This window comes from Manacus vitellinus, unplaced genomic scaffold (genome assembly GCF_001715985.3).
Source record: "Manacus vitellinus isolate BGI_N305 unplaced genomic scaffold, ASM171598v3 scaffold_18_pilon, whole genome shotgun sequence".
Classification (NCBI taxonomy): domain Eukaryota; kingdom Metazoa; phylum Chordata; class Aves; order Passeriformes; family Pipridae; genus Manacus; species Manacus vitellinus.
The window spans coordinates 2,902,668-2,918,250 of record NW_021939324.1 but is presented as its reverse complement, the minus strand read 5'-3'; the positions used below and the strand labels follow the sequence as shown (position 1 = coordinate 2,918,250).

General features: G+C 37.2%; 1 protein-coding gene across 7 annotated transcripts in view; it reads right to left on the bottom strand.

Annotated features, from left to right (window-relative positions):
• NFIB (nuclear factor I B) overlaps nucleotides 1-15,583 on the bottom strand; it is a 169,248-nt gene that overhangs the window by 70,646 nt on the left and 83,019 nt on the right. For all 7 annotated transcript variants that reach the window (XM_008921623.3, XM_008921624.3, XM_018070282.2 and 4 more), the window contains exon 3: nucleotides 3,425-3,478. In XM_008921623.3, the coding sequence (XP_008919871.1) occupies nucleotides 3,425-3,478 (54 nt within the window). The remainder of the gene's footprint in view (nucleotides 1-3,424; nucleotides 3,479-15,583) is intronic.

Here is a 15,583-nt window from a genome sequence, read left to right as displayed (position 1 = left end):
CTTACTGAAAGATCACATATTCTGTCTTCAGGACACATCCTGCCACACCACTGCAGGTATTTCAAGGCACGTATGAGAAGGCTCTTTTTTTAGATTTTTCTTAAGCTACACACAAAACCTATGAGACTTGCAGGAGCAAATAATAATGCAGCATTACACGGAAACTGCCACTCTAAGTTTCCATAATCAAACAGTGGGCTTCAGCAGTAGGTCTGAGCAGATGCCCAGTAGACGGTTAAGAAACAAGGCAGGCCTGAAGTACTTGGGTTGCTTTTGGGTTTTTGTTGTTGTTTGCTTTTATTGATAGTTCGCAAAGCTATAAGTATTTTCAGTTTTAAAACTTATTAATCCAGGTGTCCCTCCATCTGTTCAGCCACCGTCAGTGGATCCATGGACATGTTTATTCTCTCTTTTAGATCATGTAAACTTTTAATAGTTAGAACTGTGATAGCATAATACAAACTTTTAGGTATCAGGAACTTAATGGCCAATGCAACAACGGTAGTGTTCAGATTCTTCTCCTTTCTCTGTTCAAATCAGCTCATCTATCTGTCTGGAATTTGCTTAATAATCCCTGCAGAGAGACAATCTTTGCAACACACCTCTTAGAAAAACAAGATTAATTCTTTAAAAATACATCAGATAAAAGTAATTGAAAAATGAAACTAAGGGGAGTATACCCCTGGGTTTAGCTACAAAAGCTACATGCCACTTTCATTACAAGCTACACCATCTTAATACTGTATTGGGCTATCAGTTAAGTGCCCTTAATGTTCTTTTGTTTGGCAAGTGACATTACCCTCTCTCTGTGGTTAGGACAGTAAATTACCAGACACCCTAAAGAAAGCAACAGTCTAGCCAAACCTAGAAAAAAACCACTTTTAACACCAGCAGCTTTGCCAACTACCATTCAGTTTCCAACATCCTCTTCCGTGGCAATATCTTTTTGAAGGTGATGGCATCTGAAAGCTAACAGCACATATCCCCTGCCAGCACCCTGGTTCCATGCCACACAGGCACTACAACAAAACATGACAGAAGAACAAACCCTCCCGGCACTACCAGTCCACATGCTCCTGGCCTGGGACCAAAAACAAACTTCAGAGTGGGTATCCTCTAGGGTTCTGACAGAAGTGATTGTCTGGCTCTAATAATAAGAATCACGTGAAGTTTAGTAAGAAAGAACAGGACAGTAGCCCTTTTCCTAGACCAGCTGAATGGAGTGCAATTCCCCCTCGTTCTCCTGCACAGCCCTAGAAGTCCTATGTTCTGCTGTCCCACAAATCTCAACACTAAACACCTCAACTAAACCTTGCCAATTTAACTCCAAGATGGTATCACAGGCAAGATGAACAAGGCTAGAAAGTCCTGTATGCTCTGGGAGACGACATTCAATTATGCCTCTGTCTCTGCTTAAATGAAGACTTTCAAGGGTAGCAAGGCACAGTTTTCATTTTCTGTCCCCCCTTGGCAGCAGATAAAGGAATAATACTGGCAGCAATGAGTCCAAATCATGAGAAAGTGTTATGCTCTTATTTTTAAGCAGGAAGTTTCATGATGCAATCAGCAACATATTTCTCTGCTTTCTATGTCCCTCTGTCTTCTGAGACACTAAAGTTTGTCAAACATTAGGTATTGACCCCCAAAAGTCTGCTGAGAAAGCCTATACAGCTTGTCTGCTGCCCTTCCCTGGCCTCTGTTGCTGGCAGCAAGATTACTCCTCACCAGACTTAAGACTGAGGAGTAGAGAGACTGGACTCACTACAGGATGTGATCTTCACTAGTAAAATACATAGTTCTACCTTCCCCGTCCAAATATTAAATGGTACTTTAAAAACAGAATTTTAAAATATATTAAAGGTTTCCAAACCCTGCCTTCAGCTTCCCAAATGCAGCAGCTACAAAGGATCCTTCAAAATGACAAGGGGTAGGGTAATGCATTTGGTTTTTCTTGCACTCACAGAGATACTCTAAAACAAAATTAAATGCTCTACACCTAAATGCTCCAAGTTTCAAAAAACTGTAATTATCCTTGAGGAAATTTTTCAGACTTGTTTTAGGTGTAAATTTGCTGCATTGGGTTTTTAAACCACTATTCTACATAATTTATGGCATGCATTTAACAGAAAAATAAAAGTCTACTCTTAACATCGCACACAGTTTGGAAAGAAACAGCATCCAACTCTCCAAGTAAAAGTGATACCAAGCCTACATCATTTCTTGAAGAAAAAAAAATCATTTGAAAAAGAGTTCGTAATTGTTTTATTTGACTTGTTTTGACCTCTTATCTCTAAAATATATCTGCAATCTTCAAGTCTGTGTATCTGGGGTTTATATTTACAGGAACATGGTTTTTTGTATAATGATCTACGATAGTTCTCTCACTTTTGGGTATTCACATGCAACATGCACGATATATTTCACAAGTAGAGTATACTTTGATTGTATGCATAGTATAAAACTGTATAGCCACAAGGAAGGTTGCTTTCCATAATGTTTGAATAGAACCAGAAAATATTGCTGTATATGCAACAGCCCAGCATCACACAATTACTTCCTGGTCAGACTATAGTTCATTTGGCATTTATAAAAACAGCAAACTCAGTTAGTTGCAGCTTATTTCAGATACACACATCTTTTCAGAGCTAAAATGAGATGATGTAGCATGATGGTGGTAGCAGGAGTCACTCCTTTCTCATTAAGAAGTGATAGTGCGTCTGTCACGTGTCTTACCCTGATAAAATTCACAACATGGCAAAGATTTACAAGATTTACCCAATTGATGAGAAGGATAATTTCATGAAAATACAATGAAACTTTTGTCTAAACAGACTGGAATGACGAAGTCTGAGTTTGATTTTCTCTTGAATTTTTATGTCAGAATAATTGAAAGGACCATTTACTAAGACATCTCTCTCAAAGAAATTCCAGCTGTCACTACTGTGACCCATTAACATGTTCAAAAACTGCTCTGAGCTGATACAAAATATATTTTTAAATTAACATATTTGCATTCTATAAATCACATGTAAAAATTAAAAAACCTTATAGCTCATATCACAGACTTTAGAAGTAGGTAAATTGCATTTTATTGAGATATAAGAAAAATTGTATCATTTGAAGACTTTCATAAAATTAAAGTTATTCGGGATCTTGTCTCCTTACTCCTCTACCCATCTCCGCTTGGAAAATTCTAAACCCCATGAAATTAAAGAAAAATTCCTTAGATTAAATGAATGTTGATGAAACTGCAATTGAGGCACTGCCAGTTTAAAAGAACTAAAATAATTACAGCTTGTCTTGATTATAAATACTTACCAGTGCAAAATAGGTTGCTGACCGATTATGCTCTCTTTAGCTATTAACAATAGTATCTTTGTTCTCAAACAATCTTAGATGCACATGTTCTGGAACTTATATTTACCTGGTGGATTCTTGGCAGGATCATTGTGGCTTGGACTTCCTGGTTGTCCAGAATCTATAAAGAAATTAAAGAAATGTTTTAATAATTTGTTTTGCAAGTATCTCAAAATCTTTTAATGCTCTCCTTCATTATTCAACTAATACTTCACTTTATTCTGCAAAGGTCATTTCCCTGACTTTCTATGTGAAGCATTATTGAACAAACACACTATATATAACCTGTTTTATGCGAAACAGAAACATTGTGAAAGATGCAATGATCCTAATAAGAGGAACTCATAGATCACTGAATAAGGACAAGAGAGTCATTGAGGTAAATACTCAAGTTGTAAACACATTTACAAGAGTACCTTTTCATTCCCTTTCCCTCCATCCCCTAAATATAATATTGCATAATCAGCAAAGGAGAGGTAGCTTATTCTCGGGCAATGACCAGAAAGATGTAACAGATCACACAACTAGTGGCACTTGCAGTGATAAGTCCTGTTTCTTTAGCCTTTCCTTAAAGCACCAAGGCCTATGTTGTTTCCACAGACTTATGACTGCACTGAGGATATGACAGTATGTTTAAATACAATATAGGCTTTGTGTTCCTAGCCTGTGAGAACTGCTGTTGTGAAATTAAATTATGTAACATAAAAACTAATAAGACTCAAATCCTGTAGACCCCAAAGACTGTTTTTTTCATAACGTATGCACCGAATGAATCAAGAGGAGAATGCAATTTCATGTTAATACACTAAATGATAAGTGATATCCTTATTCATGAAATCAATTGCTTTCAAAACCATCTACGTCTCACTGTATTCAATAATATAACAAGAATTGCTCCACTGCAAGAAATTCTTAACAAAGACATGACAAACAAAGTATGCAAAGCAGTAAGAAACCAAATGAAGCACCGCCATTTTTTCCATATATAGGTATCTAGTTTTACAAACTGAATAAAAAATATTAATTTTTTTAAATGTAGCAGAGCTATTAGTAGCATATGAGCACAGGACTACCAAAAGATTACATCAAAGCACCACAGAAATTGCTCCCACCAAATAGACTCCAGACAGAAGTAGAGTTGTTTAACGCACTGCTGTATACGATACCCAAATTAAAGAATAAAAAAGATAGAAAAGAAGAAAAGTACATATTAACAAATACTTGTCCTTCAATTCCTATCGCTTCTTCTTAAAGCCAGTGTAGCCCTTAAACTAGAATGAGAGATTCCCTCTGCCTGCTATAAGAGGTTCCTTGAAATCTGTGCCACCTGTTATGTAGCTTAATAAACATGGCTTGACTCATATGTGTCTCTTGTACACAATAAAATATACATTGAATAGCGAATTTCACATGAAATTTCATCTGTCTTCTTTGATCTCGGGCAGGAAGCATGAAGGGCAAGTCTGTGGGTCAGATTCTGCACTTGGTTTGCACACTTGGGGTACTCTTAGGAGTGCAATTGTACAGCACAATACGTAGCCATTCAGTATGTCTGTTTCTTCTCATGATAAGATAGAGTACAACCCTTAAAAATACCAAGTCAATTTGTAAACTTAATCAGCTACAAGAAATGCTAAAAATATGTTTCTCTGCCTATGGACTTTTCTATCCTTCTTGCTGTGTTGCAATGGGAAGGTTCGCCCTGCAGGGGGTGAACTGTAATCTTCTTCTAATAGGCATTCTCTGCTTCTGCAAACCATACACACTTAAATTCAGATTATCAGAGAGAATTATTTTGCACAGCAATGTTCTGAGTGTAAAACTACTATAGACGTGTAGCTACAAGAAGTGTCAGTTTGGTAGTGGATGCACCCAATAAAGCTTGAACAGCATAGCTTTGGAATCACAGAGATTTGAAACTGAATGAGGCCCACTAGAAAATAACATTTGAAGTTTTCTCCTGTTAAAATTCACTATAAAGAAGGACAAAGGAAAGTTATATTTTTAGCTCTTATACAGCAATTTGCCTTTACTCCTACTTTCTGGATCCAGGATTTAAAGACTGATGATAGTTTAAACAATTGGTTTTCATATTATAATAAGAAACTTAGCAAAGAATTTTCCAGTTATAGGGATAAGCAGTTGGCTGTTTATTATAATTTTACAGTGAGACTTAGCTTTGGTTTATGTTAACTACTCATTGATCATGATTTTTACAGATTGATTCTCAGAATGTGTTTTGAGCAGTAGATGTTACTAACAGTTCACCAGTGAGGTCTCAATGATTTTGCGAAAGAAAATTACTGCAGATGAATATGAGAAGCAAATTCTCCAATCCTTTGCTTAGTGCAGTTGAGAAAGCAAAGAATTTTATTCAGCATGAGAGCACCAACCTACGTAACTCTACACTTAAACACAGAGAAGCCTCTGATCCTCAAGAAGAAAGACACAGTCCTGAGATGGCCTGTGATGATCCAATTCTTTTACCAGTGTCAGTAATTATAAAGCACTCTTCTGTTTTGATTGGATGCAAATAGCTTTGCAAAGGACATGAGAACCGTGATCATTATAGGATTAAATTATATGAATAACTTAATTTATAAGCAGAACACTGAATGAACAGAGAGACATTGGAGCAATGTTCTTCTAAAAGTGGGACTAAGAGGCATTTTTGGAAAGCCAAAGAAACTAAGGAAGAAAAAAATATATTAAGAAACTTTAAATCTTTCTTTGTCCTCATCTGTACAATATCATTAATGAACAACATGAACCTTTTCTTCCAGAGTGATGGAGAAATACATAAGCCAGACTCATTTTCTGTCTAGCTCACTTTGCATTCAATTGGCCCAGCAAATAACTCTGTGAAAATTAAACAACAACCACAACAACAACAAAAAACACATCCCAAAAAACCCACAGAAACCCAAACCACTTCCTAAGCTAGAAGTTGTAAGAAAAGATGCACAACAAGAAGCAAGTAAAACCCCACGTTTATGTAACGAAACTGAACTTTTCAACATTTTCATTTAAGTAGCTCCTGGCTGTAAGTTTCCTTAGTTTTGTTGTTGTTCTTACTACAGAGCAAAAGCTCAGCCACATACCATTTCCACAAAATGCACCTCACAACTACAATAAGCATATCTTCTGCTCTGCTCTTCTTGGTGCTGACCAATCCAACAACCAGAGACTGATGCCTTGATAAGTTGCTGCCCCATGGATGAACAGTTTATATGAAATAGGTTCAAGCCAGAATTTACTCTTACCTGGTCATGTAGCCCTGTACACTTTAAGTACAATTTATTATGAATTAGCAGGGCGATCACCAAGAAATTCAAACTCTATCTCAAATTACTCTTGCTTCTAGGAGACTGTACAAAAGGATGAGTAAAGAAGCTGATACGTTTTATACTTGTTTTCCCATGTTTTCTTTTCCAGGTGTCAATCCCAATGAGCATCTGTGAGTGCAGACAACTCTCAGTGCAGCCAGAGTTAAGCAAAAATGATTGCTAAGGTCTGGTGGAAGTGAGAAAATAAGCATCCATTTCCCCTGTATTGCACTAGGAAAGGTGCTGCCATGAGACATCAGTTCTGGCTTTATAAGGCAGAGTGGAAAAAAAAAGCCAATGATTTGCCATCTAGGGAGGGACGAGACCTTCTCTCCATTTGCACTACCTTTCCTTTGAAGGAAGGACACCCACTCCAGCAAAGCCAAGAAAGTCACATTGCTGTTCACCAGATTCCTGAGTGATTTTCAGTATTCCTCACCCCAGTAGTCTAATCTTCCACTTTTCAGCTGATAAGAGAAGATACTCTCCTTAAAAACTAAGCTATGCTATGCCTTCCTTATGCCCCATATTGTACACAAGTTTTTGCTTTTAAGGTTCTCTCTTATAGCATAACATTGAATGCCTTGAAAGCAAATAGTGTCAGAATCTGTAAAAATAAAAAATAGTTTGTTGAGCCATGTTTCAGAGAAATAAAAGTAAACTGTCCCCAGGTATCACACTAACCAAATAAACTTCCTCAGTGGTTTCAATGAACATATTTCTCTTTTCTATTTGCCACAGGCTATGAGACAGCCTTTGTACTCAGTTCATCTCAGTTGACAGATAATAATTTAATCATTCACCAACAGGTAAATACATTCTTGCTCTTTGATAGTCCATGATTTTGGTATGGGGGATAAAGGACCATAGGGATGTGGCACCATGTATCATTTTGATGCTGTTTAAACCTTCACACACCTATACAGCACTTGACTTTTCAGTTGACAGTCACAATCATGAACAAGAATCACAACTACCTTCCAGACTGTCATCCTTAAGGATTATTTTGCCATCTGATATAAAAAGCTTAAGACAAATGATCAAAGGATCACAGGCTACCACAGTGTGCTAGGGACGTGGGTAGTCCCAGCCCCTGCCCTGAGAAGGCTCAACCACAGGATTAAACTCAGGCATTCAAGGTTTTACAAAGTCAAGGTATGAAAGCCCTCAGGGGTGGAGATAGCCCAATCTCCTTGAGGAAAAGACTTTCCCAATCAACTTTTGATATTTCAAAGACTTTCAGTAGTTTGTCATGGTAGGAAAGCATTCATGGCAGAAAAATAGTACAATATTTCCCTCTCCTCCAAAGTAAATAACATGAATAACAAAAATCCTCAAACCAAATAAATAAATAATTTCATCTATGCACTTTAAATCATTACCTTTAATTATTATTATTATTGTCCTAATTTTACTACACACTTGTCTTCTACTACCTACTTTTTTTATCTTGATGAAGCAACTGATTGGATTGACAAAATTCCTAAAGACTTTTATCAATTTTATTTTGCAAAAGCTGTGTCTTTCATTGTACAGTATTACTCCATCTGACAATCCTGAATTACTGTACAATTTTATGACCATGATTCACACCAACTCTAGTGATATAATAGTTAATTTATGGTGTAAATAAGCTCCAAGTGTTTTATTGCATTACATATCCACTGAAATGCTTGGTGAAATGCTATAAACATGGAAATGGAATGGGTCCCAGTGTCAGACTTGTTTTCATAAATATGTTAATTAGAGGGGGATTTAGTTTTCACATTATCATAGACCACTACATTTCATTGAAATACTTCCCCTGAAAATGTTGGCTATTAGATAAAATTCTCACCCTCACCAGTTTCCTTGATATAGGACATGTCTTATGAGGATAGGTTGTAGAAGCTGGAGTTATTTAGCCTGGAGAAAAGGAGTCTGAGGGGAGACCTTATTGCTCTTTACAACTACCCGATAGGAGGTTGTAGCCAGGTGGGGGTCGGTCTCTTCTCCCAAGTACCAAGTGATAGAAAGAGAGGAAATAGCCTCAAGTTTCATCAAGGGAGGTTTAGATTTGATATCAAGAAAAAATTCTTCAACAAAAGGGTGGCTAAGCATTGGAATGAGCTGCCCAAGGAAGTTATGAAGGCACCTTGCCTGAAGATATTTCATAGACCTGTAGATACAGTGCTTAGGGACATAGTTTAGTGGAGGACTTGGCAATGTTAGGTTCACGGTTGGACTTAATGATTTTAAAGGTCTTTTCCAAGCTAAATGATTCCAAGACTGGATATCCCTGATGATACATGGTATGAAGCACAGTTCATACAAGGAGAAGCAGCACCTTAAAATACAAGTAAGGCTTCACTGTGAGAAAGACATTTGCTGGACTAAGCCTCACATCTTTTCCCAACAGCATATACTCTGTTAGCAATATGCAGTCATGACATCCACACTGAAAACCTCCATAACACTGAAGCAGTGACTTCTTTTAAATATGGTGTTCTGCTACTCTTATTCTGCCAGGAGTTCCTCTGTGTTCACCAAGATTGCTCGGCTGTTGTATTGGATAAGTACATGAAGCTCTGTCCTATAAGTTTTTAATGTGTTCAGTATTCATATAAAAGGTGGTAAATGAGCAGTGTAGAGAAATGAAGTTGGACATTTAGGTCCAAGTCACGGGGAGTGTCTTCGGCTCTGAAACAACACTTCACTGACAAATTCTGTTGGCCATTCAAGGAAGGATTGGTTGTTGTTCGGTATGCAAAGGCTCCGTGGCATCCTCCAGTTATGAAACCATTAGATTTCATCCATTTGCAGATCTGGTTTCACAAATTTAAGTAAGCATACTGAAGAAACCTATGTGCCAAGGGTCTTAAGCTGACACAGAAAAAAGTCCTGGTTGCTGTTCACAGAAGGTATATTCACATCTCAGGAAAGCCCCAGTTCCTCAGTGCAGACTCCATTCAGGCAAGTAATGCCCAAGAATTTTTTCTCCTTTCATTAGTTTGCACCCAGTAGGCATAGGAGAAACCTCTCAGGAGACCCATGAAACAGCAGGAGCTACACTGAAGGCTGGATGTGTTGATCCTATGTGGACAGGCTTCATCAGCACTCACGTGCCGCACCAAGAGCCATAACAGTGACCTACGATCTTTACCTCAAAAAGGTGCTGCAGTCTAACCTCAACCTACCTGAAACAGGCACAGCAAGGAATAGAGCTGACTGCTCGCCCCAGAGAGCTAAGGTATCTCTTAATGTTAGTATCTAGCAGGCATGTCATTTCACAAAGCTGGGAGTTTGCCAGCCCAGTCAGCAGAAGCTGGGCTCTGTTTTCATTTTGGTATAAAACTGTATGCTTTGGTCTGGGGACACAGCAAAATTAAGCCATCAGCTAACAAGTAACCCCACATGCCCCCATGCCCTCCTACCACAGACAAGTTCACCTATGGCTGGCATGACTGGGTGAAACTCTGTGCCTCTGCCGCTGTGGGAGCATCCCCACACTCGGGCTGGTCAGGGCAAACCCAGCATCACATAGGCTGATACCAAGGTGGCATGTGATGAGCTGGGGTGTCAGAGCCAGACAGGTCATAGCAGGCTCCCTGTTTCACCTCCCCTTTTATCAGCAGCTCAGATCTGCTGCTACCAAGTCACCCAGCCGGCCATTGTTGAGACTGTTAACTTTCCTTCAGAGTGTTTTAATTAGGTAAATAAAAAAAGGTAATTAAATCAACATTACGTAATGTGTTTCTGATTTGTAATCTCATTTAAATTAATTAACTGACTCAGTCCTTGTTTAGTTTTTAAACTGCCCTAGTTAAGAAGTGGAGCTCTGGGAGTAAATCCAGTTTTTATATAGTTGAAAGAAATTCAAGGACCTAGAAGCACTTAATAGAACCAAAATAGCAATAAGCACAGTAAGTTTTCAGCTTTATATACCATGCACAAATTTATCTTTTTAATTTAAATTCCTTTATTTGTTTATGCAAAATAAGTCACAACACTTATTTATTCAAAGTATTTCTTATAGAATTTATAAAGACCATATGTTTCTCATTTTAAAAACTGAACAACTTTCCCCAGCTGTAAGTTGTGCATGGAATAAATACATATCTATGTATGCACACACATACACACACATATTTTTAAGTTAAGAAAAGGGTTACACTTTTACATGGCCTGAAACAAATGTTTCCCATACCTCATAATATTAGCAGAGCTCTTTTTTGACATATACATTAAGAAGAGATTTATATATGTATCACACCACATGTGGATGAATGTGCAAGAATGAAGTTTCTTTCCAAAACTTGTTGGATTCAGTAGGAAAAGATGAGATACGAATGCTTAATTTTATCCATCTGGAAGATACTGTGGATACTAGCCATAGTCAGAAATATTCAGAAACATTCATTTTTGGAAACCAAGAAACTTTTTAGATTAAGGTATGTTTCATAAAGGTCTTTTATTACAGATTCTTCAGAAAATTAAAAGCAAAATTTAGAACATAATGAAAGACTTATTTGGATATTTAGGGAAAAAACAAATAGACTATATTAATTTAAAAGTTAATATTTGTAAGCAAATAATAGAACTTTCCTCGCATATATCTTCAGCTAATTAATAAACTGACCACTTCATTCTGTTCTGTAAGACAAAGCTTGACCATGGCCTTCACACAATGTATATTACTAAGATCTTCACAGAATCACAGAATCAATTAGGTTGGAAAAGACTTCTGAGATCACTGACTCTGACCTATGACCAAACACCACCTTGTCAACTAGACCATGGCACTAAGTGCCACATCCAGCCTTCTCTTAAACACCTCCAGGGACGGTGATTCCACCACCTTCTTGCGCAGCCCATTCCAATGCCTAATCAGCAGCAATTCCTCCTAATGTCCAACCTAAATCTTCTGCATGGATTCTGGTTTCGTGGAAGCCAACATAGATTTTACCACTGACTCCCATGCAATCAAGATTTCACTTTCTGTTGAATTTTAGAACAGTAAAGCAATAAGAGTTTAGGGAGATAAAATTCAAAGAAGGCAATATTTTTAGGCAAGGGATGGTGATGACAGGACTAAGAAAAAAAAATCAGCTTTGTTAACATGAGTCACAGACAAAGGTTGTTAAAATCAACGCAAAGTTGCTCCAGCAAGCTTTGGATGAGGCACTTCATGGTAAATTACCGTTTAAAAGTACAAAAAAAAGCACAGTTCAACAAATACTGTAGGACAGATCTGCATATTTTCTTCCAAGTGCATTGCATTCCCCACTAAATCATACAGTAATAAAAGCCAGACTCTTCAGTCTTTCAGAAAGTTACAATCATATGCTACGTCATGAGTCTTATACATCATCTGACAAACAACTCACAAATATTAACAGAGGCTCACAAGGCCTCTCAATCATTCCCTAGACAGAAGTCACTTAAAATGCCAAGTATTCCACCATACTATACACTAACTGGGGGAAATAAACAGCAATTAAACTAAAATGTTAGGGCTTTCCATATCATGGAAGCTCCAATATTAGAATTGAGCACCGCAGCATTTAAGTATTGAAGTCTTCAAGCCAGATAAGAATAGCGTGAGGTAAGACCTCTTCCAGAAAACATAACTGTGTTTAGGAACATCCTCAATAAATAACGTTTCCTCTGACATAGGAGGGGAAAGATTTAATGAGTTGACAAACTGTGCATCATTGCAGTGTTTCTAAATACTATAACATTTACCAAGGGATCTCCTAATTTTGACCTATGATCTGCAATTCTACCACAACTATGCTTTATTTTCAATTAGTTTCAACTTTATGACTGGTGATAAAACACAATCTTTAGCATAAAGAATATGGAACACATCAAGAAAAGACCCTAGAAGAGCAATGATTTGTTTGGTTTTGGTTGGTTTGTTTGATTTTTTTTTGCAGCTGCTGTCTATACTCTGCTGAGTATTTCTTGTCTTGAGAAGCTATGTGAAATTTTTAAGTCCTGGGATATTAATTTACATCTAACAGAGACAGGGTATAAGGAATGCCATAGTTCTGGGGATCCTTAAGTAATATTTGTTATCATAGATCATGTTTATGAAAACATGATGCCTCGAATGGTGGTATATACACAAAATTTATGTTATGATACTGTACTCTTTATAAAGTGGATCTAATTTCATCTGCTATAATCTAAAAATTCACAGACAAAATATGCACCACTTTTCCTGTCCATATTCAAACACACACTATTAAAACAAACTAACCATGACAAAAAAAAAAAAAAAAGATTAAATTAATCAGTAGGCACTAAGTAGGTAATGTACAAGAACTGGCTGAGAAAAATACCCCTATCTTTTCATACCAGTGGTTCATAAACTTGACTGTAATTGCATGTGTGCTCACAGGCACTATGTTTATATGCAAGATTATAATAAATAATGAGAAGAGATAATATATTTAATACAGAAGCAGTAGTGATAAAAAAATTATTATCAATGCATTGATTTTCTTTCTACTTTGACCTTTTAAAGTAGATAAAAATTAGAAATACCTAATCACATGATGTGCCACAGGAGAACTTAAAATGTAGAACTGGCTAACACATAGAAATGTATCACCAAACCGGTTTTGGGTTTGGGCAGGGATGTTCTGCAAAAAAAGTGCAAGGAACTATTTCTAAAACATGACACCAAAAAAAAAGAAAAAATGTATCCTGGTTTAAACCTTGACTTTAAAGTTTAAAACAAAGCAATTTTAAAGAACATTTTTCCCACGGACTCCCCATCTCCCTGTTAGCAGTAGTATTGCCATTGCAGTCATACTGGTCAAAAGCTATTAAAAAATACTAAATCCTATCTGATCATGTTCATTTGTGCCTTCCCAACATAATTGTGTCATTTTGTGAGTAATATCATATGGGAGCATCTGTTTTGTAATTCTGTAACTTTCACTGTATATTACATATTAGCATATCCCTCACTTCTTCTTAATTCCCTAATTTCTAATTTCCTTAACTTTCTAATCATCTACATGGGTGACGTTCCCTGGTGTAAGTACAATACCAGCTGCAGTTTTGCAAGATTTTAAAATATGCTTGCTCGTTCAGTACACAGCAGAGGCTGCTTTTGCTCTTTCAATTTCGTTTACTTACAAAACTTGGCACATGTTCTTGCAGTACCTAAGGGTATTATATACTTGAAAAAACTATATTACTTTTTATCTAAAAAACCAGATGTATGGATTCAAATTCCAAGGCTTTCATTTTTATTGCTTACTACCTTTTTTTTGTTTGCATGAGTAAAAATTAAGTGCTAATTGGGGGGGAGAGAGACGCAAAAAGCCTAACTCAAAATTCTTGCTGCACCTGGTAATTTGCCAGTGCCTTGAACATTATTTAACCATTGAGTGTTTCTAAGGCTTATTTTCTTACCATTGCTCCAACACAGCAGGACCTTGAGAAAACTATCAAGATTGATTTTGTCTGCATCTATAAAAAAATATAGTCTTTGGAGTTAAAAAACACTGTGCAAGTTTACTGAAAATACAACAGAGACTCAAGTTTCAGTTTGTGGTATAAAGCAAAATGAGTTGTACCACCCAACAGTTCCAAGACATGAAGTCAGAATGAGTAAACTTAGACATTCAACATGTGTACTATAACTGCAGATTTACATTCTTATTAAAGGCCCTTTAATACTTAAAAATTAACTTTCTGCTAGCTAAAGATATAAGATAAAATTCAATCCAAACTGATCTTTTAATTTGAATAACTTTTCATATTTCTGTATCTGTGCATATGTCTGTGTGTGTGTGTGTGTGTGTGTGTGTGTGTGTGTGTGTGTGTGTGTGCTTGTGTATGTGTTGAAATGCATATAGCTAAATGCATATAGCTTCAGGGTTATCTTATAACATTTAGGGCTTTGTAGATGGGAAAGTCTGATGGGCTAAACATGTTAACTCTCTTGTGCACTACTGAAAGAACAGGCATAAATATGAACAACAGCACCTTCACAACAGCATTCCTTACAGAAACATTTCAGATTTTTCTAAAAACTTTATACCAAAAATAGCAACTTAATACTTGCACTGCCCTTCTTCTGTGAACGATACTAATTATTTTCCCCTTTATGCATCCACATTGCAGGTTCAAGATTCAGTTTAACACCTTATGTGTATTCAAGCCCTTTGGCAGCTCTGCACTGTATTTTTCCCAGACAAATAGGTTAAACCCACTTGACCTGAAGGAGTTAGATGAGACACAATGCACGGCACAAGAATTCAGCTGTATGCACTGCAATTACAGCAAGCCCTTTTATGACCGATTTCAAGCAGGTGACAATACTGTAATGTAAACCTGGGAATTCAGATTTTCCCTCCCTTCTGCCTGTCACTCCCTGCCCTCCACAAATACACAACACACCTTTTGTGATTCTGTAAAGAAAACATTCTTACAGCTCCCTTTTTAGCCCAGCCTTCTTTCGGTGGCATTGCTGTCCCAAAATGCTTTTATGCTTTCAAGCAGTTTTCCTCTGAATAACACCTGTATTCCTTTAATGACAACTTAAAAGTGAAACATGAACAACAGAGCCTTTTCAGGACAGCAGTACGATATCAGTAATGGCAAGAACATGAGAAAATGCAATTCACTCACAAAATTCACCTTGGCCTAGGGCTGTGTTTCTCCACCCAGTGGGTGTGACTGACAGGCAAGCATTGCAGAGGGGCCACTAGTCAATCACACGTCACACTTACAAAAAACAAACCAAGAAAACAACAAAAAAAAAAGGCATTGATCCCAGGATGCAGCAAAGTTCAGAAGACTGCTCAGCAGCATGCCTCCCAGATCCCCTCCAACTTGAAGCTGCCTCATAGCAACATGCTTTTCTGCTCCCTCGCCCCCAGGCACTTCCGCACATGGGG